The 27,195-nt window shown below is 36.7% G+C and overlaps 1 protein-coding gene and 1 long non-coding RNA gene across 2 annotated transcripts in view; one reads left to right on the forward strand and one right to left on the reverse strand.

Moving 5' to 3' along the window:
* TMCC3 (transmembrane and coiled-coil domain family 3) overlaps positions 1-27,195 on the reverse strand; it is a 47,529-nt gene that overhangs the window by 15,556 nt on the left and 4,778 nt on the right. Inside the window, exon 2 of the mRNA XM_072401262.1 lies at positions 1,303-2,210. Within this exon, the coding sequence (XP_072257363.1) occupies positions 1,303-2,210 (908 nt within the window). The remainder of the gene's footprint in view (positions 1-1,302; positions 2,211-27,195) is intronic.
* On the forward strand, positions 1,633-20,538 carry LOC140323865 (uncharacterized). Its single transcript, XR_011919455.1, has 4 exons — positions 1,633-1,795; positions 18,015-18,117; positions 18,426-18,484; positions 20,206-20,538. It is a non-coding gene; the product is annotated as an uncharacterized lncRNA (long non-coding RNA).

The raw sequence follows: 27,195 nt of genomic DNA on the forward strand, positions 1-27,195 counted from the left end.
AAATGTCAAAGCCTACATTAGTATTGTTGCAGACCATAACAATAAGTTGAGGACTGCTGTGTACCCATCTTCCAATAGCTACTTCCAGCCAGATGACATATCACGTCACAAAGCTCAAATCAATTCAAAGTGGTTTCTTAAAGACAATGAATTGTACTCAAAATGTCTCCACAGTCACTAGCTCTTAATCTAGGGGAGCACTTTTGGATTGTGTTGGAACAGGAGATTTGCATCATGGATGTGCAGCCAACAAGTCTTCTGATGCCGTCATTATGAGTTTTCAGCACCTTGCTGCTATACCATGAAAAATGATCTCATTTATAAAGGTAAAAGGTGGTCTAACCTGGAACTAGCTAGGTGTACCTAATAAAGTGCCTGGTGAGTGTGCATGGTGAACTTATTCTTATAATCTACATAGAACAAAATATTAGCACCATTTTAGATGTATAACAATTGAATCAGGTGTTCAAGATTAAGTGATAATGAATAGAACCTGTTTAGGGAGTATGTAGGTGTAACCTGTTATTTTAAACCTTAGATGTCTAGGGTCTGTTTTTTGTTATTGTTGTCATGTATTATGTTATTGTGCAAAGAGCTAGAGTTTTCAAATGCCCTTAGGAAAAAAAGGTGGTGGAGTATGACAAGGGATTTAAACAGTAAGTGATTTAATATGTAACTATTTACCTTTAAGGAGAATAACCTACAAGTGGCATAGATTTCATACAATTGTTAATTTTCTAGGACAGTCTAGCTCAACAAATTCAGCCTGATAGCTAACTGTTTTGATGTTAAAAGTGGTCTCCAAGAACCCCAAAATTTCACTGCAGGGTCTGCAGGCAACTCTTCAGCAAAATGCAAATATCTACAATTTGAGGATTGGACCGATCATGCTGCATAGGATGTATGACAAAAAAAAAATCCTTTGCTGGTCAAAAGAAACAACCAAGTAAACCTACCATTACCACTGAACATATAGGCAAATACCAGAACAAAATAAAAATAAGAGTTATTTGGCCACAATAATTAAATATTTTTTTTAAAAAAAGTATATTTGTTTAAGGCAAACTGAAGACAACATTATACACTGCAGAGCATGGTGGCCCAAAAATTATGGTTTGAGGGTGCTTTGCTGCTCATAGGTACACCATCACAAATGAATGCATAAATGGAAAGGCTAGAAAACAAGCTTAATTTATGGTGCACTTGGAAAAACCTCTGGTGAATAGTAAGAAGCAATAATTACAAACCCCTGGTAAACGAGCATTAGTAGTTGACGTAACATACACATAAATTGTTAGTTACCTGTATCTTTCTTCTTGTAATGTCTGGGAAATAAATCCATAGTCTCTTTTAAACTGTGCTTTTAGTGCTTCGATGTCTTCAGCAAGCTGAGATTGAGCCTCTCTAATTTCTCTTAGCTCTTCTAAAAACACAGCAAGATCTCCTTGGCTATCACTTGTATTTGTCCGCCCTCCATCAAATGCCTGGTTTCCATTACTATCAGCTGAGCCAGAGGTCCCACTAGAGCATTCATCATCGCTCACATACTTGGGTTTAGTAACTATTGTAGCACTCCCACTTAAGTTCCTGGCATTGTTCTCTGGGTGAAAGTCATCCAGTGTGTTCTTTAGATGAGCAATGTTATCAGCACTTCCAAATTTATTACGAATAAGATTTGCAAACTCCCGAGACTTGTTGAAAACAAACATTGGCGGAGTCAAAGAAACCCCTGGTACACCCATTTTACTGTGTTCAGTAGGCCTAGAACTAGCATTCAGATCCTTTAAAGAATGTGGTAAGTCTTTAAGATTTTCTTTGGAAGTGTCTTTTGTAGCCTTGGTTGCAGAGCCATTTTGTTCTATGTCCTTTAACTTTTTATGATACTGTTCCAGTTTTTTCTGTAGCTGTGTTATTGTGTGAGCCGATTTCTGATTCTTTTTCTCAAATACTTGTTTAATTCGACTTGCTTGTTGCTTATCAGCACTGTTCACTAGTTTCAAGTACTCTGCCACATTGCCGTCACGGGCTGTTTGTTCAATTTTAATTTGTTCAGTGACTTTAAGAATTTTCTGCTTCAGGCTATCAGCCGAGAGTTTGACTTTGTGAAAGTCCAAGATGCCATCAGGTATATCAAAGTTAAGGTTGGTATCTGATCCTCCACGTCTGATATTTAGAGGCAAGCTGAGTGTATTCATATCAGATCTGTCCACCTAAAAGAGAGGATAACCATTTTACTCATTTATAGTCATACACAAACATTTATCATAAAAAAGTAGATTATGTCACACAGTAGTATTGGTTTTGGTATGGTACGGAACACCCATTTTATCCTACACAATGTTTAGTGGAATCCAAAGTATGAGTTTGGCCAATTTGTAAGTATGAATATTATAATGTATAATAAAGGAATGCATGCGGCCACAGGAAGACCACCTACTACCAGAGATCATTTTCTCATGGGCTACCTTACAAAGCAATATATAATAGGACACTGCTGACCACTTTTTGGAAGTGCCAATTACCTGGCTGTCTGACCTGGAACATAAGCATGTAACTATACTTTTTAATAAAACTTTCTGACCAAAAGAAAAATAAAGTTTATAACCAATATTAGCAGTTATGTTGGACCAAGCAGTATTAGAAGACATAACATAGGTATTCCTAAAGATAGAAGAAAAACATAACAATCTAGGATTCCCCTCTTTGCAAAAAGCGCTTAAGCCACATTCATTAATAATTAAACAAAAGACATCTAAATCACTGTCAGTCCATTTAGGTCATTTATGGCAATCTTCTGCACTTGCCTACTAAGCAGTTTATACTCGCACACCTTACATAAGGCTACGCCTGTCAACATGTCTGTGCACACCTCCGACGCTGCCAGTCTACACCTTTATTGTAGCTTACAGGCAAACATTAAACATAGCTATGCATATTACAATAAATTTATACCTATCAAAATAAATGATAAAGCCTTAGCTAGGATTTCTGTATTAGTCTGTTTCCAAGAAAGGAGCGCTTGCATATACAGCAGCTCAGTAATTAAATAACAGTGTTCTGCTCTCTGTGTAATAAATAACAGAGTATAAGTGCAACCACTTTGAATAATTATATGTAGTGGCCAGGCAGTCGGCAGTACAGTTCAGAGAAATAGCAATGTATGTGGTTTTATTCTACAGCACTGGTTTTCACCCAGGGTTCCTGCAGAAGTTGCTAGGTGTTCCTTGAACAAATTTAATTAACACCAATGATCTTTTTTACCCTCCATAAAAGTGACATTCTTCCCACTGGATAACAATGTATTAGGCATTCTTCTTACTGACCACCACACTACTGTGAGATGTGGGTATAGTAATTAAAGCAGAGGCAGCTTTCTATCATTGTGGGTTAGGTTTAAATACAACACAAAAAAAGTGCCATTTAGTGATCTGCAGCATCGGACCACTAATGCCCAAGTACACACAATAGATTGTGAACGATCGTCGTATCAGATCCGCCAGAACGGTTGTTCGTTTCCAGCAACTTTCCTCATTCCTCGGCGTCATTGGCCAGTAGTTGTGCACTTTTTTTGTTAAAGATTATCGGCCGATTGGTCGTCAATCGCTGAATTCCAACGACAATTATTGCATGTGTGTACCTAGCCAAAGTAATCACCTACAGCCTCTTTTCTGGATTCTGAGAAGATATCATTGTGCACAGGTAATAGCAGGTGTCAAATGTCATGCAAACAAAGTCTTGGAAACACAAACAGGGATATTGCTTTCTGTAAACAGAACAGAGAAGACTCAGAACAGGATTGTGTATTAAAGGGGAACTATAATCAAAATTTCCCTTCAGTTCCTTTGGATTTGCCACACCAATATTACTTGCTATCAAACCTTTTTTTTCCCCCAAATTGGCCAAAAGGTTTAAAAGATTTGGTGCTATTTTTTTTCTAGGAGGCCACCAAGCTAGGCAGCCAGAAATTTGCTAGACTTGGATTCATGCTGGGAGGAGAATGTATTTGATGCACAATGATGTAGGAGTGGAAAGATAAACCTTTAATTACTGTGTAAACAGACCAGGAAGACTGCCAGTGACAAGTGAAATGACTGGAAGAAACACAATGTTTTTTTTTTCCCAAACACAGATCTCCCTCTGAACAGGATATGACCTAACCAAACAATATGGTTGCATTTAGCATTATTTTACTGTAAAATAGGGGGTCATTGTGTCTTCCCACACAGATGGCATTACTTTGGAATAAAAGCTGACAGGATAACTAAAGAAAATTGAAAATAAGGAGCTGGGAAAAGTGAAAAGTTTTTTTATGTTATCCCAGACTAACTCCACTTTAGGTTGAGTAAAAGGGGTAAATATGTAGAATTTTTGTTTTTGAATAGATTTTTTCACCCGTACAACTAGTCTCATCTTCTTGCAAATGACCTACCATATGCAGCTTCCCTGCCCAGCTGGCTCAACGCCTCCTACACTCTACTCCCTGAGCCCATGGCTACCCAAACCTTTTAATTTTGGGTTAGCAATCAATCTACAGCACCTAAACCTGGACTTGCAGCCTTCCAGAAAGTCCTTGGCCATCTTTCCAACCCAGCAATTCTGAAGCCCACGCCAGAACTCCAGCCTAGCAGCCATTCCTTATTTTCTGAACATATGGGCACCTAACAGATGAGCACTTTCAGCCCTAACAACTCCCTCTAGCTGGCAAAGAAACATGTTATTCTAATCCACAGATTTAAAATAATTTACCCCATTCCAGCCTAGGTCATTATTATTGTCAGAAAACATGCACCACACAGGAAAAAGTAAATCCAGGTTTTAAGAACAAGCTATTCATTTCTCCAATTTGTAGTACAGCAGAGGTCAGCAAACTCTGGCCTTTAGGCCAGATACGGCCTAGTCAGTAGTTTGTTCTGGCCTATCGCCCCCTGGCCGATCCAGCCTAATGCCAGCCGGCAACGTGCAGCTCCGGAGCTGTGGGTTACCGGCCAAGATTAGGCCAAAACAAACTACCGGAGCTCTGGAGCCCATGCGGATCTTGAGCCTCCTCTTGCTGTAGCTCCCTTCTTCCCAGAAGTTTTAACGCCGGTTGTTGTAAATAGAGAACATTCCCTCCCCTCTGTATGCATATGCATTGCCCCGCTTCAGGGGGGCGTTCCTAGTGGGGGTTGGAACTCAGAGAGAGTCCGGCCTAGTGTGCTCCTGCCCACCTCATAAATGACCTAGTGGCCGAAAAAGATTGCGGACCTCTGTATTACAACATCCATACTTGTAAAGAAACGATGAACATTTTCCCTCATAAAATGCAGTAATTTTAATGACAATGTACATAAGTCTCGGGAAAGGGTCCATCATCCGTACTGTAGTGCCTCAAACTTACAGTCACTGATAATTATCTACGACACAAAATAAAAAGAAAAGAAAACAGGTATTTGTTTTCATGAGTCCTCACTTTGACTAGATTTTTGACATTTATCTGGTTGCTAGGAGATGCATCCCGCTAGTGAAAAGGAAAATAACTATTTTTTAAAAGAAAAGAAAAAGAAAGATTCTTTAAAAGCACACATACTGCAATTACACCGTCACTATTACATCGCTGGTCAAATTATGATGCGTCTAGGAGTACTAAAATAATTAGAACTCTTTACATCAGCATTTTCAGGATTTTATCCGTTACTGGCATGGTTTAAAGAAAAATGATCACAGAAGTTAGCAAGCACTGTTTTTGTTGTTTTTTATTGTTATTAGGTCGTATAAAAGGTCACTTTACAAGGGCTGTAAGAATTATATTTTGCATTTGCTTTTTGTACCCACTGTAGTCTGTATGTAGCAATCCATAATAAAATATAGTAATCCGTATTCTCCTCAAAACAATTTTTTAAAGCTGGATGGATGGGAAGAAGCTGTATGTGGGTGGCATACAGTTGTGACCCAACTTTTTTGTAACCACTCAAAAACAGCCAGGTGACTACTGGAAAGTGCTGGGTGGTGCGCTCAGCTAAAAAGGGCTAGGGAGAACACTGGTAATATTTCCAGGAAAAGATACTCTATTTCTAGTATTTAAATAGTACACTTTAGTCAATACAATATGACTGGAAAGCCTCAAGTCAATACTATTAATAGGAAAACATAAGAGTAGAAAAACACAGTCAATATAAAAACATACACAAAGTTATGTCATAATATTTTTTTTAAATTCCATACTTTTGGGGAACTGTTGCTAATGCTTTAATACAATACCAAATGTGCATGCTGTGCATTAAACTGCAGCAAATGGAAACAGAGCTACCTGCTCCTAGATTGTAAGCTCTTTTGGGCAGGATCCTCGCCGCCTCCTATGTCATTTTTTTGTATCTGTCTGTCATGTGCAACCCCTATCTAATGTACAGCGCAGTGTAATATGTTGATTCTATATAAAATATAGTTTAATAGTAATAAAAAATAATATTATATCTGGAGTTAGCAAAAATGTAGTGACCCGGACTCCACAGCCCTGGTTGTGATGAGAACACCATTCACAACACTCAATGGGGCACTGCACAAAAACAGACAGAAATGTATGCAGCAAGTGTGTTGTAGCAACATAACACACTGCTTTGCATAGTGAGACCGTGCAGACACTGATTTCTATGCAATTAATAATTTTCTTGTATATCGGACACTATATCAAGCTCAGCGTACCAAACTGAAAATACGGGGAACAAATCCCAACACAGTAAAAAGTATTCAATAAAAAACTGCTAAAGCTCACCACATATGAGCATATAAAAACAATATAATAAAATAATATCCACCACCTGCTACATTTCATCATATGAACAAAATTCCACAAACTGGTCTAGATACAAAGTTTAAGTCTGCTTATAAGAGGAATGCCAAACAGTATAGCCCCCATCCAATAATGCTCACTCCAAACAGACAGATGATCAGATTTCCACTGAACAGCTGATACATAAATCCCAGATAGTCACATCAGGTTGTTTCCTTAAGAGAAGTTGTAGTGTTAAAGAGCCATTCATGCATATAAAACCTAAAGTAGTTCATCTCGCCAACTACAGCAGGACCGCAGTTCATACAAAAAGCACTAAGCAGATAAGAATCCAGTCTTTCCTGGGAAGATCTTAACTGCATTTATGTTATTAATCGTTTTGAAAAGTTTTAATCCCAGGGTCAGCCAGACAACTTGCATTTTCAAAAGATCAGAAAGAGACTGATTTTGATGGATTCAAAGCATTTCTAAAATTGCAGGTCTTGTCCATTGTCGAAAGTCTGTACAATGGGGTTGTGACAAAATCTAGCGCAAACAGCAATGGAAAAAGTGACCTGGCCTGAAAATCCATGTTTGCTTTAGGTCATATGCTCAGGTGGGTGTACATCATTTATCTGTGGAAGATATGGCAGCACTATGGGAAGAAGGCAGGTCAGCAGAGGCAGTGTGACTGGAAGAATCTACTCCTAATATCTTGGTGTAGGATACTACACAACACCGTTAAAAGATTGTGTGGAGTCCATGTCTTAATGGGTTAGAGACATTTGGATAGAACAAAGGGAAGTCCACAAAATATCAGGCAGGTGGATTGAATGTTTTGGGCTGAGGGCTCTTGAAAGGAATAAAGGCAGGGAGCTGTAATGTATTGCCTGGAAAGTACATACAAGCAGAGACCCAGCAATGTCATGGAGCCAAAAAAAAAATCTAATAAAAAAAAGTTTTTAAAACTTTAATAAAATATTGATAATTGGAAAGGTCAGGGGCTTGATCACTATTTTATCCAAAGCTGTAAAGCTAAACGTTAACCTTATGACTTCTTGTTGTGAAAAACTACTTAAACTTGTGTACAACAATTATACCTGCAGATGTTTATTGGTAGGGTATTGTGTACAAATTACACAGCAGGTTTGCTGTCTATTATAGAAAAACGGTTTTAAATAAATATAAAAAACCTATTCTATAAAAGGCACACCATTTACTACCTTTTTTCACAGCTCGGTTTGCCAAGATTCTTAATGTCAGCATAACTCTAGAGAACTAAAGTTAAGTACCCCCTGATAAAGGACATCCACAAAATGCCATAAACAGAACATTTCCTCTTATTATGTAATCAGAGAAATACAGAAAAATCCTGACGCCAAACAAGCATAAAAAAATGTTCACATGGCAATAAGTGAACAATGCTGTCAGCTAGCACAAATATAACCGAAGTGGTGCACCTTCCGGTTACACAGTACAAGAGGCCCTGCTAAACACAGGAAAGTCTAGGCACCAGTGTAATCCAATAAAACCTCCCACAACTGGTAAAAAAGAACACAATGTACTTTCCTTACACATCAACCTAATTATAAATGGAGAACATTGGTTTGAATAAATGTTGACTTTATGCAGAGACTGATCGATACTACATATATTCATGCCAGTATATGGTGCACACACAGGAAATCAACAGGTTATAAATTGTTTATTTTCAGAATATTCTGTATTGATTTGGGAGAAAAAAAACTGTACAACATAGTCCAGTGACGAACTAATAGGCTATTGACCAACATGTGTTCAATAGGGCATGTTGGCTTAGTCCTCAATAATTGCTTTCTCATGTGTATGGTCAGCTTTCATTGCAAAATAGACTAAAGTTCAAAACGGTTAATATAATGAATGAGGGATTGAATCTCTGGGGTTATGCTTCTTGAGTTGGCACGTTTCATTAATTTCACAACTTCTAAACGTGTGATCAAGCATCAATGCCATTAAAATAGACTTTGCATAATATAATGACATTCAAATGTTACAAATTACATTGTTCATTCAACAGCCTGACCATGCACGCAACAGACTCCAGCCTAAATAATTCAATGCCAAACTGTTACAAAGGCCAGTGCTCCAGGTACACTGGTCATCTCCCTTTTCTGGCTACACATATAGGATGAGTTCTATCAGAATGAAAAATACTTTAGGGCTTGTGTATTTTGTGAATGTCATCAATATTGCTGGACATCTACCAGTAATTGCAGTCTTTTATCAACCTCCATCTATATTTTTTTATGAGACATTGACATATAGAACTATAAAGTTCAGGCTGTTTGATTACTTGAAGCAAATTTATCAACATCACTATTTCAGGTGTAAATTGAAACATATATAGAACACAATGACAGTCACATTTATGTACTGGAAGATTGATTACATACATTATAATATATTGTTTGTAACATAATATTCTCTTGTCTTTGCTGTGTAACAGATGGGGTTGGCAAGTGACATTTTATCCCTTAGATGCAGCACTATGGGGGAAAGAGCTCTCACGTTCGTGACACAGCAACGCTGCATAGCAATGCCTTGACGGGCAAGAACAGAGACTTCCTCTCCCCTAGAAGTCTCCTTTGCTAACATGCAAACATTCAGTGTACTATAATGAGGACAGGAAGAAATACTGGAGACTTGTGTCACTTTCCTCGTCCTGTAATTATGGCAGGCAGATGCCAATGACTAAATTGCCTCCAGAGGTTAAGCAACAATGAACATATTTGGACAGATATTTCTTCTAAACAATCACCGGGAAAGTGTAGCAACCTTTGACAGTTTGTAGTCTAAAGTCTACAGACCTAAAAAGATTAGTTCTTCATCTTAGCTAATCACTTGCCCCAAGCTAAGTTTCTGTAATAAATCACAGATCATTTTAACATTTTCAGCTTGCACACACAAATTTTCACTTATGATCCAATAAAATGATTGCATTTACAGCAAATTCAACAGCTGCCCAATTGTACAAAAAAAAACAAAAAACAATTTATTGAGTTCCATGTGGCTGTGGATTGTGATCTTTAAAGTAAATCTGTTTGGAATACCAATTGGTGTCCATCTAACAGACAATCGGAAAGGCACAATCTCATACATGTGAGCAGTGTTCTGGGCCTTGCAAGTTATAGATCATCAATTAGAAAGTCAATTGGATCGGTAGTTTGAGCACACAATTAGTACCAGGCCTTTACACACTTACTCATGAACTCATAATAGACACATTTACCATAGATTAGCCAGTGATATACATGATGATAGCTAGAGGTGAACAGCTGCCCAGCCAACATAGTGCAAGCAACAGGGTTCACATAACTTTACATTTCACTACATTCAGAATAGTGGTAATGTTTACTACTTCATACTATGAAAAAGCCAAGCCACCTTGAGATATGCAAGCTGAAAAAAAGTTATATGCAACTGTAAAAGGCATTAAATTGGGTGCTTCTCAAATAATTAAATTATACAATGTTTCTCTGCAGTCAGGGTCATTCATGCACAAACTATATAAAGAATTAAATATAAAAATGGTATCACATGTCCCTGTTTAATGCTACATGCAGTTTTTTTTACAGATCAACATTAATGTAATATTCAACATAAAAATGCTTAAAAAAAAGCTAAAAAAAAAAAAGTATCTTGCACTTGTTTTGATTATGGACATTCAACCTTCACATAATGCAATGAAACAAGCCATCTCTGGTCTCTGTAGCTGCTTGTAGTGTTAGGAACCTCACCCTCAAATATCACAATAAAGACTATACATTTGGTTTTCAGTCCTTTCTAAGACCTTGGAACACAGATCAGAAAACCTTGTCATATTAAATACAATTTTGACAAGCATTAGACAACTGGTGTGCCAGTGAATATTTGTCTATCAAAAGCTTATTAATCGCTATATAATATTCTCAGATCAACTAGTGCATGGCAAATGGACTGGAGAACTGCAGTAATATCTGAATTATTCACTGATCCCCTGTATACATTTCAAGGTTTATTTTTTTGTTCTAATTGGACAATGCCTCCACTATCATGTTCGGTATAAATCATTAAAAATAATTTTACCAGAATAATTTATTTTCTTGCAATGAAAAGCTTTACAATGTTAATTTCTATTTCTACATCCATTTAACTGTTCTACAAAGCCTTTTCAGTTTTACAATTCAGTTATAGAATTGATTTTGTAGTCTTCTTCTAAAACACACCTTTCTTTTAACAAGGTTTGCAGAAAGTACCTCTATATATGAACTATTGAGTGTATAAACAACTCACTAATTTAAAAAAAAATTAAGAAAAAACTAGTCCAGCCTGTCTCTAAAGACACTGTTGGGTGTCTATGTCTTCCGCCTCAGGAAAAGGGTGTAGCCAGATATCTCTGTCCTTTATGACAGGTATGTGTTACTGCTGTCTGTATAGGTCAGCCAACAGGGAGAGTGGTTAGAGAGGAAGATGGGGGCTTAGCCGTTACCTTTTCTTCGAAAAGTTGAGAATTTCATATCAGTAGCAGATATGTTAGTGGAAATATTTTAGTAAAAAAGCAATGTGTAAAAAAAAAAAAAAATAAAAAAAAATAAAAATTAGAAGGTACCATGTACTTGGAGAATATAAAGGTTTACCCTAAAGGAACACTGTTTCTGTTGCGAAGTCAGGGACTCCCAACTCTCTCCCTACCATTATTGTCAAAGTATACCCATCTCTCTTTATCAAAGCTGCCAAGTTTAATGCATGGCGGGGGAGCATGTGACCTCCACCATGTAGGCTGTGCTATAGCCTGAACAGCAAGTCGCCGGGCAAGACACTTATGTAGGTAGTGCAACATGCCTAGATAGCCAGCCAAATTGGATAAAAGAGAGATTACAACTTGCTGTTCAACTTGACAGTCTTAAAAGGAAATGGAAAAAAAGTATTCAAAATTTTATGTTGAAGGATCATGAAAGGAAACATAAAACACAATTGCTTGGCCTCAAGTTCAAAGTAGACAGTACAGGGACAGGAACCATGGAAAAACAACAAAAAGAGTAAAGTATAAGAAAGTGACTCCAAACATCGCTTTCAACAGATTATTTTTGGAAAACCTATTTGGACACACAAGGGCTCACAGGGATAAACTCCTGGATCAAGTCAACAGATCTGCTACTACGTGGGTATTGTTGCTATATAGTTGGTCTTATTGGTTGATAGTAACTTAAGAGAGCGCAGAGAATCTGTTCCTGTAGGTATCCTTTACTATGGTTTTGAATACACAATTTTCATGTATATTTTTTGTTTTCAAAGCTCTATAACTTCTGCCTGAACAAATACATGGCTACCATTAAATCCTAACAAAGTTAAAGACACTAAAGGTGTCATGAACTTGAGAAGCTTTGTAAATGCCGATCAAAAGTAAAACAAAGCTGAAGTTTATTTTCTAGAATAATTCTGCTTCTAGTAGAGTTGACTTGGAAGTCATGTTCCCAGTAATTAAATCAGCTGAATCACTGGGAGCAAAATATAGCAAATAGCTTAGCAACAAATTGGAAACCTCTTTGGAGAACAACAGCACTTTATAAAATTTCCACCGATATAGTAACGCAGCAGCCCAAATCTATGAATTGTACACTGGAATAAAAAAAAAAAAAAAAAAAAAAGGTCTGAAATTTGCTGCTAAAATGCAGTGTGCAATGCTGCAAACATGCTGACAGGTATTATAATTCTCTCCATCTCTTACGGTTTGTTTTTTTATCACTGTAAATACTAAAGAAAGTTTCATGTACGTAGACCATAATATAGCACTTGATGAAACAAGAGCATTGAGAATTTTAAAGAGACCACCAGCTTGTAAACATCCAAAGGAAAAGCACAAAAAAAGTATTACTTGCAGTGTTTGACTTTCCATAACTTATTTCACGTGCAATAAGGCTTTGAATCAGAAAGTTTGACTATTCCAGAAAGAAGCAACTCCCCAGCACAACCTTCTCCCTCTATGTAAACCAAAGATTTCTCCATTTCTTGCAGTGTACCGTTACCCATCACTCCTATGCCACCTCTTTAGCTCCCTACATAAACTTTCATATAGTTGCCAGGGGAGGACCAAAAGCGGAAGACTATAGATTGTCACTTGGGTGACAGCTCAGAGTCTGCTGGATCTGTTGACATCACTTTTAAGTTGGCAGCACCCAGCTGCGATCAATCTCAATCCTTTTGTCTATAAGGGAGGCTTTTACAGGTAAATACTATGCATAAAATACATTTAATCCACATTTAGTTTTAAGGGAATATTTTTTGAATGAAGGGTCTTGTAAAAGTTCACTGAAGTGTGTAAAAGATGTTTCAATAAAAAGTTCAAATTTTTTACTTTATGTTCAAAAAAAATATGACAGTAAGCATAAAAAAGTTTATTGCAATTCAAAATAACTTCTCTAAAATCAGGACCATCAACATTCACTGGATTCCAGCGTGATACACGTTGCTAATCAAATAAAGAGTTCCCCGTCTTTGTTAAAAAAGCTTTTTACCTGACACAAAGCACCTGATTTATTAAAGCACTCCAAGGCTGGAGAGAATACACTTGCATCAGTGAAGCCGGGTGATCCAGAAAACCTGGAATGGATCTGGTCCAGGATTGAAAACATTTGCTAACAAATAGCTTGATTTTAGGAAATCCATTCAAGGTTTGCTCAATTATTTAGCTTCACTGGTGAAAGTGTATTCTTTCCTGCCTTGAAGAACTTTAATAATGAAGGGCCAAAGTTCCTGGAATGAGTAGGCCATGGAAATATAAATCTTTTGAAAACATTTTTTTTTTACTTTTTTTTTGTCTGTGGATTTGATTGTATTATACCCTCCTACCACCAATCTGAACATCTGTTCTTCCTGGGCTTATCCTTTTAAAAAAATGAGCTCTAAAAATATAAATTACTTTGAATAGAATAAACAGGAAAAGACTGTGGGGTGCTCCGCATACACAATACTAGCAACTACACTGGCAATTTTCTATGGCTCTAGCAATACTTAAATCCCAACTCTGGGTGGATTAAAATAGTCAAAATGTAATTCCCCTAATTTGGAATCAAATACCTATTTTTTCTAAGGGATGGGCGCTACACTAATATATTCACTTGCCCTGAAAGTCTAAAAAAAATTTTTACCATTACATAAAAAAAAGTGCATGAGCATAAATATTTGTTGCTGACCTGCAAATCAACTTGGCAGTTATTCTTATCACAACCTTAGAAAAAGTCATTTCAATACCAAGGGAAGTGGTCTTCCGTTGTTCCATACTGCAGAGTGCCAAATGTACAGGCTGTGTAAAAAAAAGGAATTTCCCGAGTCCCTGTTTACAAGGATTTGGCAGAATGACCTTGGATTTGCACAAATTAATCACAGACACTATAATTCAAAATAAAATTTAGACATACTGATGCTGGCTTAGAAGGCATTTATAAACGTATGCCTCCTGTTCATACCCCTTATGTAAATGGTTCAATACATGCAAGCAACTAAAAGAAGCATTTAGTTTATTATGTATTACAAGCTAACTAAAGGAATGTGGCATGAACCAAGCAACAGGCCATGTCTGATGATGCATACCCATTAAAATTATCATTGCTTCTTTCTAGGCCTTCTGCCAAGAGAGCACTGGTAGGAGGCCACCATACTGGATGTACTTTTATATTCAACAATCACATGTACAAGATCCTTTTGTGTTTAAATGCCCTCATGTGAATTGGTATCTTTTGACAAAATACTGGAAGAGTTATGTTTTTAACTTTATACTTCTCTTAATTAAACTAATAAAAGTGCTAGATTAACTTTATAAGAAAGAAGACCTCAGAGCAAACCACCCATGTGGAGAAAAAGCCAGTGTAAACACAGGATGAGATTTTTCACTCCAAACCAATTTTTGGGGCCTTTGAAAGAAAATCCAGTGAAAGAGAAAAAGAAAAGCCAACTTTTTTAAAAAATAAGACAAAACAAGGAGCATGATTTAATAACTTTTTTTAATCACCCATTTTGGGGTGTTGCAATTTGTGGCTTTTTACTTTGGTTCCCCAGACTGAACGCAAAAAAAGAAATCACAATGGTACTGGCACAAAAGTCTATATACTCATTTTAGCTAGCTAGGTTTTTTTTTTAGCACTAATCCACATCATAAGATCATTGCATTAAAAATTCATGAGGTACAGGTAAGTCACTTCTCTAGACATTTATTGTCTTCGTGTCAGAATCTAATATTCCAATCACTGAGTTTTCATTCACCAATGACTTCAAGAGAAGACACTGAGTTGGCAAGATAGAGCTTCTGTATATGTCTAATGCATGAGTTACTGTTCATTAATTTGCTTCTTCTCGAACGCTTGTTTCGGCTCATTGGGTCATAACCTTTTTTTTTTTAAACTCTTTAGGCCAAGCTGCTCTGTTGGATTTAGGTTATTTTCTTCATAGTGCAGTAGATGGGTAGAGCAGAATTTCAGCCTAGGCAGTCTCTGCCCTGAGTCCTGTACCCCTTAAATTTGCCTGCTGCTCCCTCCCACTATCACCTTCCAGGTAATACTGCTCACATTAACTTTGGTATTGACACTGCCCAAACCTGCAGGAAATAGGGGCTCCTCTCATATCCACAGCCCTTCATATACTCCCCATTTGCAGTATGAGTCCTTGCAGACATGTTTTTGGTTATGTCAGAAGTCGGTGTGTTAATGATTGTGTCTCTGAGGACACGTTTGTGCTCGTGTTGGTATGGAATTCTGTCCCTGTGGATATTTTGTCAATGCTGTATTGACTGTGTCACTGTGGAGGTTTCTAATTGTGTCAGTTCAGACATGTAATTGGTTGATATTTAAATTGTTAGGTTATTATTCGACTATTGTATGTATGATCACAATCTTGCTATTGTCACAATATTTAAAGTCTTTGTAACTTATTATAATTGCTAAATGCTATGTAAAGGGTTGGTGGGGAAGAAGTACGGACACGTGTGTATACATGGAGAAGTGAGGCATCTATGTAATGAAAAAAAAAGCAGAAGTACCAGAATTTGTCTGGTATCAGCCTCTATTAGGCCCCTGTAAAGCAGCAGATTGGGAAATGAGATCTGAACTTGTCTGGCTTTTCTACTGCACACCTGGAACTATTAACAACCCATCACTGTCTCTCCTCCATTGTCCAAGCTACAGGCTAGAGGAGTTTTTTTACCAAGATTTGTTGCAGCTCTAGTAGAGGTTGTACTGTCCGGAAAAAATGCCAAGATCACAAAACTGCCATCACATAAAAAAATCCTTTCCTTTTGTGTATTTGTATGTCACTTAGTATTTAGTTGCCAGCCTGTTGGTTTGTATGTTAAGCAAGCTTCATATATGAGATGGAATTGTCTCATGCTGAAGCTGCCATCATGCCACATAACACCGAATGTGAACATATAGATAAGCCCTATAGTACAAAGAAATATTCGAGCTATGTAGACATGTTTCATCTGCTACGGTTCGCTCACCATTTTTCACACACAGAATTTCAATGATCACCAGAAAAACCGGTTTTCATTACATGTAATTCCTGTCTTCTGTTTCCTTTACATGTAGCAAAAAAAAAATAAAAAATAAAAAATACTAGTAGCAAGAAAGAAATCACTGCTATATAGGTTGTATACATCTAACGATCACTGAAGCATGAACCACTGAGATTGGAAACCTGCATGAAGACAGCAAAAAACACTCCGTTAAAAGCTTTGCATTTTGAGAATCACTGCAGTAAAAGAAACCCAATTCTTTCAATCAATCGAACCCGACAGGGTTCAGATTTACTTTAAGACTTGCAGCAAAAAAAGGTGTCCAAGCAGTTTAATGGATCTATTAGGTATCCATATACCTAATATATCCTTACCCTATGAAAAAAATGAATACACTTTGTTCATATGCACACATATTGAACATATGAATAATCCAATTGCCACTAACTCCAGTTACAAATTTATTTTGCTTTTTTTTTTTTTTTAATATCTTGGCAGCAGGTCATTTTTTTTTTTTTTAAAACCGGGCCAACATAAAACACACATTATCCATATACATTATGATATGGGTGCCAGACAGACCGATAGAGATGCTGAGGAGGTGGGGGAGAGAGGTACAGGTTCAATATTTACAGTAAAAGCAAAAATTTGCATTCAACTTTTACTGCCTATATATCTCTGGACTGCAGGCCCTTTTCTCCAAAATCCTCTACAAAACTCACTCCAGACATAACAACCATAGCAAAGTCTTTCCTTTGTTATTTTATCTGGTATATATAGGAGGTATGACGTCCGAAAGACTAAATATTATTATGTACACTGCTGCATAATATGTTCGCTTTTTATATAAATACAAGAAGTAAAAAGAAGAGAAAAAAAACGGTAGGAGCTTTATAGGCAAATAGATCAATCGAGTTCTTTCAGACTAACCAACCTGTGGGCTTAAGCACATGTAACGAAGAGCAAAACTTTTTGTAACATTGTTTGCCTAGATATCCCAATATATTCCACTGTATGGTCTAGTGGGCTGGCGGGCTGGCAACATTTACCCTTTGGAAGAGATGCTCACACTAATTTATTTATATATATATATTTATATATATATATATATATATATATATATATATATATATGTATATGCAGTTTAATAATAATTATAGAAAAAGCTATCCTATACATCATTAGCAATGTTAAATGACCACAGAAAAACAGCACATATAACACGTTACTACTACACCACATGTTTTCATAAGCCTGAATGGTTTTCCTTAAAAACTCTATAAAACATATATACAGTACCAGAACAGATGCTAGAAATTTTTCTGCCTGGAGGGATATTTCTCTTTTACAATCCACATGAACACAACAAGAAAAGGAGGAAGCTACATTCTGAGAATACTTTACTGTAACATATGGAATCATTCATACAGAACAACAAGAAAGCCCTTGGGTCTTCAAATGCTTGTATATGAATTAAGCTGTATCAGCATGACCCTAATCTAACCCCAAACTGTTCTGTCTCTATACAGATGAACATTAAGTCAGCAGGCCAAAGACATTAAAACTATTGATTTCAGATTTATTATCTAATCTTAAAAGGATACATCAGGTGTAATGCGGGCCCCTATCATACAAAATATTTACTTCCTCAAATATGTTTCTTAATATTGCCTCATTTATATATTTGTGTTGTTTTTGTTAATTAATACTGTTTAAATATTTTATTTTTTTGTCCTGTATAAACAGATTACCTATGACAAGAACTACATTTTTAGTAAGGTTGATGGAGACAGATGGACACCTAGAAGGCATTGTGAAAAAAAAAGGGGAGACTAATAATTCTAACTGGGTAAGAGACTGAGAAACCATAAATATGCTTTGTTTTTGAAAATGATAAATAGGAGAAATGTGCTCCATCTCTAACCACACACACACACACACACACACACACACACACATTCACATCCTGGTTTAGATTTGTTCAGTTACATCAGCAAACATTTCCACTGGTATTGCTTAAGGAGATGTGCTTCCTTTTTAGGGTTGATCTAAATGACATTTGTTAGTATAATATATTACAATTTCAATAAAGATTGCAATTACAGATTTTTTTTTAATATGAAAAATATCATACAAAAATGGTTTACTACATCCTAGGGCAGAAGTTTATTACACTGGAAGAATTACCAAGGGGAAAAAAGAACACACTACTTCTGGTAAGCTTCACTGTATTAAATTGTGTTCTATATATAGTGTTAAGAAATTTGACTATATAGGGTGGAAACTTATTTTCATTCAGATTAGAACATGTGGAAACTAAAAAAAAAAAGATAAAGATCCATATTCGGACCTATAAAATGAGAAAGATTGGATGTTGTAATACAAATAGTGGAGGTAAAATTCAACTTAAATGGAAAATGAACAATCATAATCCATCCAGCTAAAATCTTGTGCAATTTTGGCAACTGTAATGCAGAAATTATTATCTGCTCTTTGTTAGTTCATTTGAATGCAAACTTTTGACATTTCTAAAAAGAATAAGAAAAACACATGAACATAATCTAGTTTAAATCCAAATTCCTACAATTCCTGTCACAGCAATAGTCATTCTGGAAAAAGAAATAGGTGACATTTTAGCCCAGCTAGTGAATTTGCTCGCAGGAGAGAAAAACGAACGTAATACCTCATCAATGTGCCGTTTCACTGTCCAGTTAAAGTTGGGGGTGAGTCCAGGAGCAGATTGCATTGCTAAATTGCAGTAATTGGAGATGGACAACTCTTGATGTGCAACCTGGAGGAGCACAATTACATCTCCTTTTGCAAATAAAAGTTCACATATATGTATTTAGCTGTATATTTAGCTTCAATAGACTCCTACACAATTTTTGGAGTGGGGTGGTAGACCAGCCAAGCATTTCTTGAAGCATGTCAACCTTATAATCTCAAAAACCTATTTAAAGCAACCAGTTATCCAAGCTTTTCTTGAACGGCAAGATGTGCATATTAGAATTTCAGAAACTTTGGTTCCCTATGAACTAAGCCATGAACAGTACATTTTCCCATCCTAGAAAGACTGATAGCTGAGCTTGATGTACTGTTTCTAGTTGACAGATGCTTGTCTCTTTGACAGTGATAACAGAAAACATTCAAGCTGAGAAATGTGCCTGCTTGGGAAACTGGTTGAAAAGAAATTTGTATTTCACAATAATTTAGTCATACATAAGGTTGATTTGGGATAGCAGTTGACACGAGATGATGGCCATAAGAAACAACCAACTGAAATGTCTCTGCTACAAAACAGAATATACACATGCATGATTGCTTCAGCGAATAATGTAAACCTATGTACTAAGAAGACATCTCTGCCGACTTATTTGGGAAAAAATAATATTAAACACAAAACAATTGGTTTCCCTCTAGAATCTCAGGCAAGAGATGTCTGAAGAGACCATGGGGTATAAGGGCATATGCTTAGAGGTAACCTCATTTTTAGGGACACTTTGCAGTTGTGGAAAGTCCTAAACTGTAAGAAAAACAGAAATAAATGGGACAATAACATGTGCCCCATTGCACCACAGTACCAGGCACCCTGACATGTATTAGGATGTATGGATGTCATACACAAAAAAAGGACCGCAGGCTGATTATTGAAAACAGTCCACAACCTCAGTCTCCAGATGTACACTTCTGGTGAACATTCAGCATTTTAGGATGAATGTGGGTGTCCACATGGCAGCATGTGCATCTTACCATGGAGTACTAAAGCAAGATGAATTTACCCCCAAATGTATGCACGGGTCAAATAAATTCTCCCTTATACACCAAGCTCCAAAATATTCTGTGAATTTCATATAGGGGCCTAGAGAACGTTGCTATAAGTATTTGCATCTTTCACTAGTAGTATATTCACAAATATTTTAAATATGTTATTTCGCAGGATGACAAATGAATTCTACACAGAATAAAGTGCAGTAAATTAAATAGCATGAATGATGGATACAGCAACATCTTCAAAGTCCAATTTTCACTGGTAAACATCATACTTTATCACTGACAGCTGCTCCATCCTGGAGAGAAAATCATAGGCGTGATAAAGATGCTTGAAAGAATAAATGTAGGCCAGAAATCCGGTTTTGTCTCCAGCTTCCATTAAACCCATAAGAGTGCTTATTGACATTCATGAATCTGGTTGATGACGCAGGTAATTCTCACACCGCCACAACACAGACCCCGAGAAAAACTTGTTGAATGTACTGTATTTTAACACAGAATAAAAATATCTTTTAAACCCTGAAAGCTGTGAAACTGTTTCTCCCTGTAAAGGCTATACTTCCCTTAGGCTATATTTTCTTGAGTTATCGAGGTCTATTTTTTAATGGAAACATAAGAAACAAACAAAAGAAAGAGGAAGAACTAAATAAATCTTATTATAATTGCCTGCCTAAACTACAAAACTTGACAGCTGGATATACATTTGAAGCATGAACACTGCAGTTTTTATGAATACATAGGAAACTGTTCAGGTGTGATCACGGCCAATTTCAGATAAACTACTGCAACAATCAGACTCACTATTGGAAAGGAATAGTCACCTCAGGAGACCAGTATTACACATCTGTTGCTTTCTGCTGGTCTGTGACAGAGGTACAGAAAGAAGGCAGCACCAGATGGTAATGCAAACCATTGGCAGAACAGTGAATTGGCATGACAGAAGAGAGGTTCTACCAATCATCCAAGCAATTATAAAAAAACTTTTCAGTATAATAAGCCTTAGGCTGATTTCTGACCAAGAAATTCATATGCTGCATGCCTTCCTTAAACCTGAACTTCTTAGTGGTTATTGTATTTTTTTTGTTTTTTTTTTAAACACCCTAGAGCAGGGGTCGGCAATGTTTTATGGCCACTAGGCCATTTTTGGGGTGGGCGGGAGCGCACTGGGCCGAACCCGCCCTGATGGCTCCACCCACCACCAGGGAACGCCCCCGGAAGTGCAAACCCTCTCCTCTGTATGCACTGCAGTGGAGAGGGATTTACCTTCAGGGAGCTTTCCCTTTTTACCACGGCAGAGGAAGTATCAACACCGGCCACGGTAAATAGGGAAGTGGCTGCAAGGGGGCGGCTCTGGTAGTTCCTAACGCCCCCTGGCTGATCCGCAGGCAACCTGGCATTGGGCTGGATCGGCCAGGGGGGCATTAGGCCGCAACAAAAAACCTGCTAGGCAGTATCTGGCCTAAGGCCGGAGTTTGCCAACCCCTACCCTAGAACAACCTCTGGAGTCATTGTTATATAGGTCTAAAGATATGAGAATAAGTTACAGGAACTGTTATACCCCAAGGGGGTTGCCCCTATTTTATGCATTTACTTTGTAATTGTTTGTTTTATACCCTTGAAAAACTAAAAAAAATATGTTTTAAAAAAAAAACTGAACTCTAGGAAGATTAAAAAGATCTAAAATAAAAGTAGCTTTATAATACCTTTCATTGTTGCTGTAATGTAATAAAAAAAAAAATGAACACAACGCCAATCTCCTGTATCAATAGAGAAACCTCTAGATATTAAACAAACACAAAAATGCAAGGTACCAGCTAACTCAATCATAATTCTTTTTACTGACTAAGCTAAATTTGTGCTTGCTAACCTCCCCCTGAAAAATGCCTATTGCCTTGCCGTCTCAGACACCAAACTAGAACAAACACGCAGCAGTTAAAGTCAGAATAAAGGCAAAAATGGGCTGGCAATGACATTACAATAAAGAAAGGTCTGCACTGACAGCCCACGTGTTCCCACATTTTAAGGTTTTATCCGAGGGTTTAGGAATCTTCGCAATCATCAAAGACATTTACAAATTGTTACTCCTACACAAACAAAAATTTTCCAGAAAGCGAAAGGGGAGGTGTTGCTCCTAACAACCAGAAGTAGCTGTCAGTTTTCAGAGTAGGTTAAAATAAAAACACAAGAGAGAATGATTGCAATACTGTAGCTTTTGCTTCCATCCGATTTTATATTTTGACATATTCAGACCGGTTAGGCAGTGCAAAGAGCAAGGATGGTATGCAAGCTGCCGAAAACTATAGCAGCCAAGGCTTTGCTTGCCATTCATAGAACAGCACTTGGGCACTAGAAGATCACAGCATTTTGCATTCTTTAAATTCATTTAGCAGGTTTTTAAATATTTTAATTACACTTGTACATTTTTTAGAACACTGGCTTTAACATGCATTAAACAATGTTCTTACGCACATTGATGTACCTTTAAAATGAATGGCCAAACAATACACCAAAGTACATAAGGAGCGTTACCACACATTGCAGTAACAAAGGCATTTTACTACATGCTATTGCTGTTGCCTGGTGTGAATAGGACCTATAAGAGCAGAACATGGAGGTAAACTAGCCAAGCAGAAATAAAGATTTTTTTTTAGGCTGCACATGGCTCTTTCTTGACTTGGCTCCAAAGAGGAACAACAGGCCGAAGGTAAAGCACAGTCTGGCAAGGGTGAACTTTGCTCAGTGAACAATAAAAAGATTTTAAAAAGTAAAAGGGCTCTATGGTTACATAGCCTAAATAGATTGCTGGTTTATTATGAGGAGCATGCAAACCCAGCTGAGATCTTGTTGCCAGCAGCATAACCCATTTCATGTGACACCTTATTGGATCTTGCAGCAAACTGCACTGGAAATAAAGCAGTGGGCCCAACAACAAACTATTCTTCGATGAATAATCTGGGAATGAAAAGGTTTGTGATACAATAACCATATAGAACAGAATACTGCATAATGGTTTTCCAGTATGCCTCGGGTTTTTAACATGCTGGTACATATGTTTTCTATTACCATATTGTAATCACTTTAGCTACCTTTGTGAACAGCATGTACATGAGGACACTTATCTGTCCCGGTTTAGCCTTCTGAAATGAAGAGAGGAATGCGCCAGGCCGATTTTGGATCATTAAGCCGGAATCAAATGCTGTTGTGGGAAATAAATCAGGGCACTTATGTATTTTTGGAAGATGTGATTCATTCAATCATGGGAGAATCTGCCAAATCAGCCAGAATATAATCCCCTGAAGTCATCATAAATAATATGAAGTTAATAGTCTCATCTCATTTGAATTTCTGTGCATGAATGAAGGCTGTCGATGCAGCATATTGCAAAAGAAGAATAAAAAAACACAGACATGTAATATGCTAATGGGGGGTAGCAGGTTATAAAAAGTACTTTCAATTTAGTAAACAAGTGAACGTTAAAAAGATAAAGATGTTTTTAAAGAGAATGGTTGCAAAGAGCTGCTTAATGCCACAAGCCATTACACCAGGGTAGTTCTTAGTCTGAGGTCATATTAAAACAACAGCAGATCACACAAAAAACTATATATAGCACCAACACTTTATATACTTGCAGAAGCTTAAAGAAAGAAAAGACAAACAGGAGGAAATTAAGTTATTTAAAGCCTTATTTCTATTCTGACACAGGGCATCCTGCTAAGTCGTGAATGTGAAATGTATGGGCAACCACAATCTCTCTGGCACTCCAAAAATTTCTGAAGCTTCACTAAAACCCTTGGTTATACACAGGCACTATGGCACCGCATAAGCCACATAACTAATGACACACTTCAAAAAAACCACATAGATCCAACTTAGTCATTCACAAATTGGATTAATTTGCTAGTTTATTTTAAAAACTGCAGGCACTGTGATTGTCTTATGATCCATGCGTTAAAATTTTGTGAGTCATTGACCAAAAACAGCATATAGCCAATGATTTCTGAATTGCTGACCCACCATCCTGAATTGTTATTAAACCAGGATCAGGATTTGTAAATGCAAAAAGCATTCAAAGAGGAATGTGCAATTTCAGCTCGTATATATTCATTTTCATAAATTCAATTGAAAATTGTAGTTCTGCTTTAAATCTGATGCCAAGAATGTATCAAAAAAAGTGACAGCAATACTAACTTTAAAGTCCAGAGCTGTCAACCACAATAAACTTTTCCTGCCACTAAATGCCACCAGTCAGCATGCAATAAGGAAAAATAAAAACTTCACCTCTACATTGGCATCACCAAGGATGGGACTCAAAGTATTTGTGAAAAAGTAAAAACTGGTATTTTAAACTATACGAATAATACTTTTTTAATAGGTTTGAAAAAGAAAAAACACACAAGATTAAAACCTAATTATACTATTGAATCCTTTCTGTGATTTTATCTTCAATGGCTAATGATTTTGTTCATTCATTCAGTCATTCACTAAAAGCATTTAGGTATTTCATGTATATTTTAACTTAACTTTTCTGTATTATGTGCAAGGTTGTATCAGTTAAAATATGCATTATATTTTATATGAAATACCATTCATCAGGATGGGTAGAATCTTTGCCTTAATGAAATGGATATTCAGCCTAGCAACCAAATAAACGTATCTACTAATCTGAACACATATATAAGTGATCATTGATCTGGCTGAACAAGACCATTAAAAACTCTAGTCACTAAATTGACTACATCAACTTAAAGCCTTGTACATATTGGCCCCTTCTTGTATAACAGCAATGTGTACACTTTTACAAAGCATTTTGCAAAGCTTTCAGGCAGCTTCCAGCAGCTTTGAAGACTGTAAATTACCTTTCACCTTATGGTTATACATAATAAATCACAGATCTTAATGTGACCTTGTTTTAAACATCCTGTTAGCAAGCTTCAGCACTATATAAAACTTAAATAAAGCATTCTGAAATCTTCTAACAGTTTAACGCTGAACTTGAAGATGTCCCAACCCTACCCCCACCAAAAAAACACACACTGTAAAGGTTAAATACTTTTTATGTAGGGGAATAAATAAAAAAAAAGCATTTTTTTTTTGCTCCTCACCATTTATCTAAATCTTGATTGCAGAACACATGCCACAGCTCCGCTAGGGCTGCAGGAGCAATCAAGAAAGTGGAGCTGTCGGGTGTTGGTTATCTGAATTTTCCAGTTATCTAAACTCCGGATAACCAGGGTTCTACTGTATTTTAAAAAAATTATATATATAAAAAAAAAATCCAAAATGGTTAAAAATCAATGCTTACAAAATAAAAACCACAAATCTAGCATAGAGGAAAATAAGCATAACTAGAAAGAATAAAGTTCAGTGGAAATGGATCATCAATATTTCAAATTTATAGGGTCTATCACCTGTATTCGGTTTGTGTATGTTGACATGATTAATGGAATCAAGAATTGGTTTTATGTAGATATAATAATGCGAATGGCTAAATGCTGTGGCTGTAATCCAGGAAAAAGACTGCAGCTACTATTGGCATGACCCAGTTAATTTAGTGAATCAGCCATGGAGAATTACTCTAATAAGCATTCAAATAATAATACTCTGTTCATTTTAGGACCATGCAGGGTGAAGCACAAAGTGGACAAGAAAGGCAGGCAAAATCTTGACTTTTTATCATGTTGGTAAATGCTGGGTCTGGCTATGACTGACCCCACATTCCTCATCATTAATATTACCTACGGGGGGAACCCAATCCGGAATAGTGACTGCCTAAATCCTTGATTCTATTCAACAGGTGGATATTGGTTGCAATTACAGAACCAGTGCTTTTCTTTATTCTAAACATTTAACTGGGACAATCGTTTATAAATGCATGCAAGATAAAACAAAAATCTATAGGCAAACTTAAGATTTGTGTAGGTGGCAAAGTCTGAAAATGTATGTAGATAAAGAGATCAGAATACCAGCCACCCTCTGACTTGGAGTAGTTTTCCCCTGCCCTCCTAATGACTCATCCAGTATTCTAATATTCATTCATTTGTTTCACTGACAGGAAAACAACTACTTAGAAACCTTCCTATCCAATACAGAATCACAAAAAAACACTAAATTTTGATGGTTATAAAGATCTGTGATTAGGATCAAGCAGGTTTCCATTTTTTTTTTTGTTTTAAACATGTTGAATTTGCACATAATTTTCATCCAGTACACACATGCTGCTAGGAGTAACAGACTGACAATTCAAAGTGAACCTGAACTAAAAGAAAAAAATAAAAATAAAGAAGCACCCTTCCTAACCTTAAGATAAAAACCATAAAAATAAAAGCACCAGGTAAAATCAGAACTTTTGATTTAGGCTCAGTAATTCATATCTGAAGCCACTGGGTCGGCAAGACAGCCAAGCAGCCTGACATTTTGAAAGTAATGGACAGACATTGCAGCTCCATGTTTTCTCTGTACAATGTCCCTATAATACAGGAGATTTGCTGTTCTATGAGGCCTATGTTACCATGCCTCTGGTCTGGATTTACTGTGTGTTCAAAGGTAAACAGTGTAGTCATATATACGGTAAAAGGACAAATCCCAGGCAATTGTATTAGAAAACACTTGTGCAAATTGCTCCCCGCACAAATCTACACTACTGGTGTTCAGCAAAAATCCCCCCAGAAATGTATCACCCACTATGAAGACAGGACTTAGGTGTCCAACATTGCAGCTTGACTGAGAGAAGGAGAAAGAATGTGTTCTGGCTCAGAATGGAGCCAAATAACTGCCAGATTAGTGACAATGACAACTATTGTCTGCATAACTAGACTAGAGCTGTCACATTCGAAACACAATCTGCCCACAACAGACTAAAATTAAAAGTTCAGCACAGTCATACCATTTGTCGCTTTCAATGTCATATTTCTTAGCATTGATCCAGTAATAAAAGCTTTCTAGTAGCTATGTTCAAGCACTTGTGGCGCACAATTACCAAAATTATCTGTGACACTAAGCAAATATGGAAGTAAACACACACATTGTATATATTACATATCATATATTGGTATTGACTAAATACCTTTTTATATTATATTATTCAGCCAAGTATAGACACAAAATCTGCATCTATTATTAAGAAGCATTGAATAACCATAAAGACTGCTCAGGTAAG

The sequence above is a fragment of the Pyxicephalus adspersus genome, chromosome 2 (assembly GCF_032062135.1).
Source record: "Pyxicephalus adspersus chromosome 2, UCB_Pads_2.0, whole genome shotgun sequence".
Taxonomy (NCBI): Eukaryota; Metazoa; Chordata; class Amphibia; order Anura; family Pyxicephalidae; genus Pyxicephalus; species Pyxicephalus adspersus.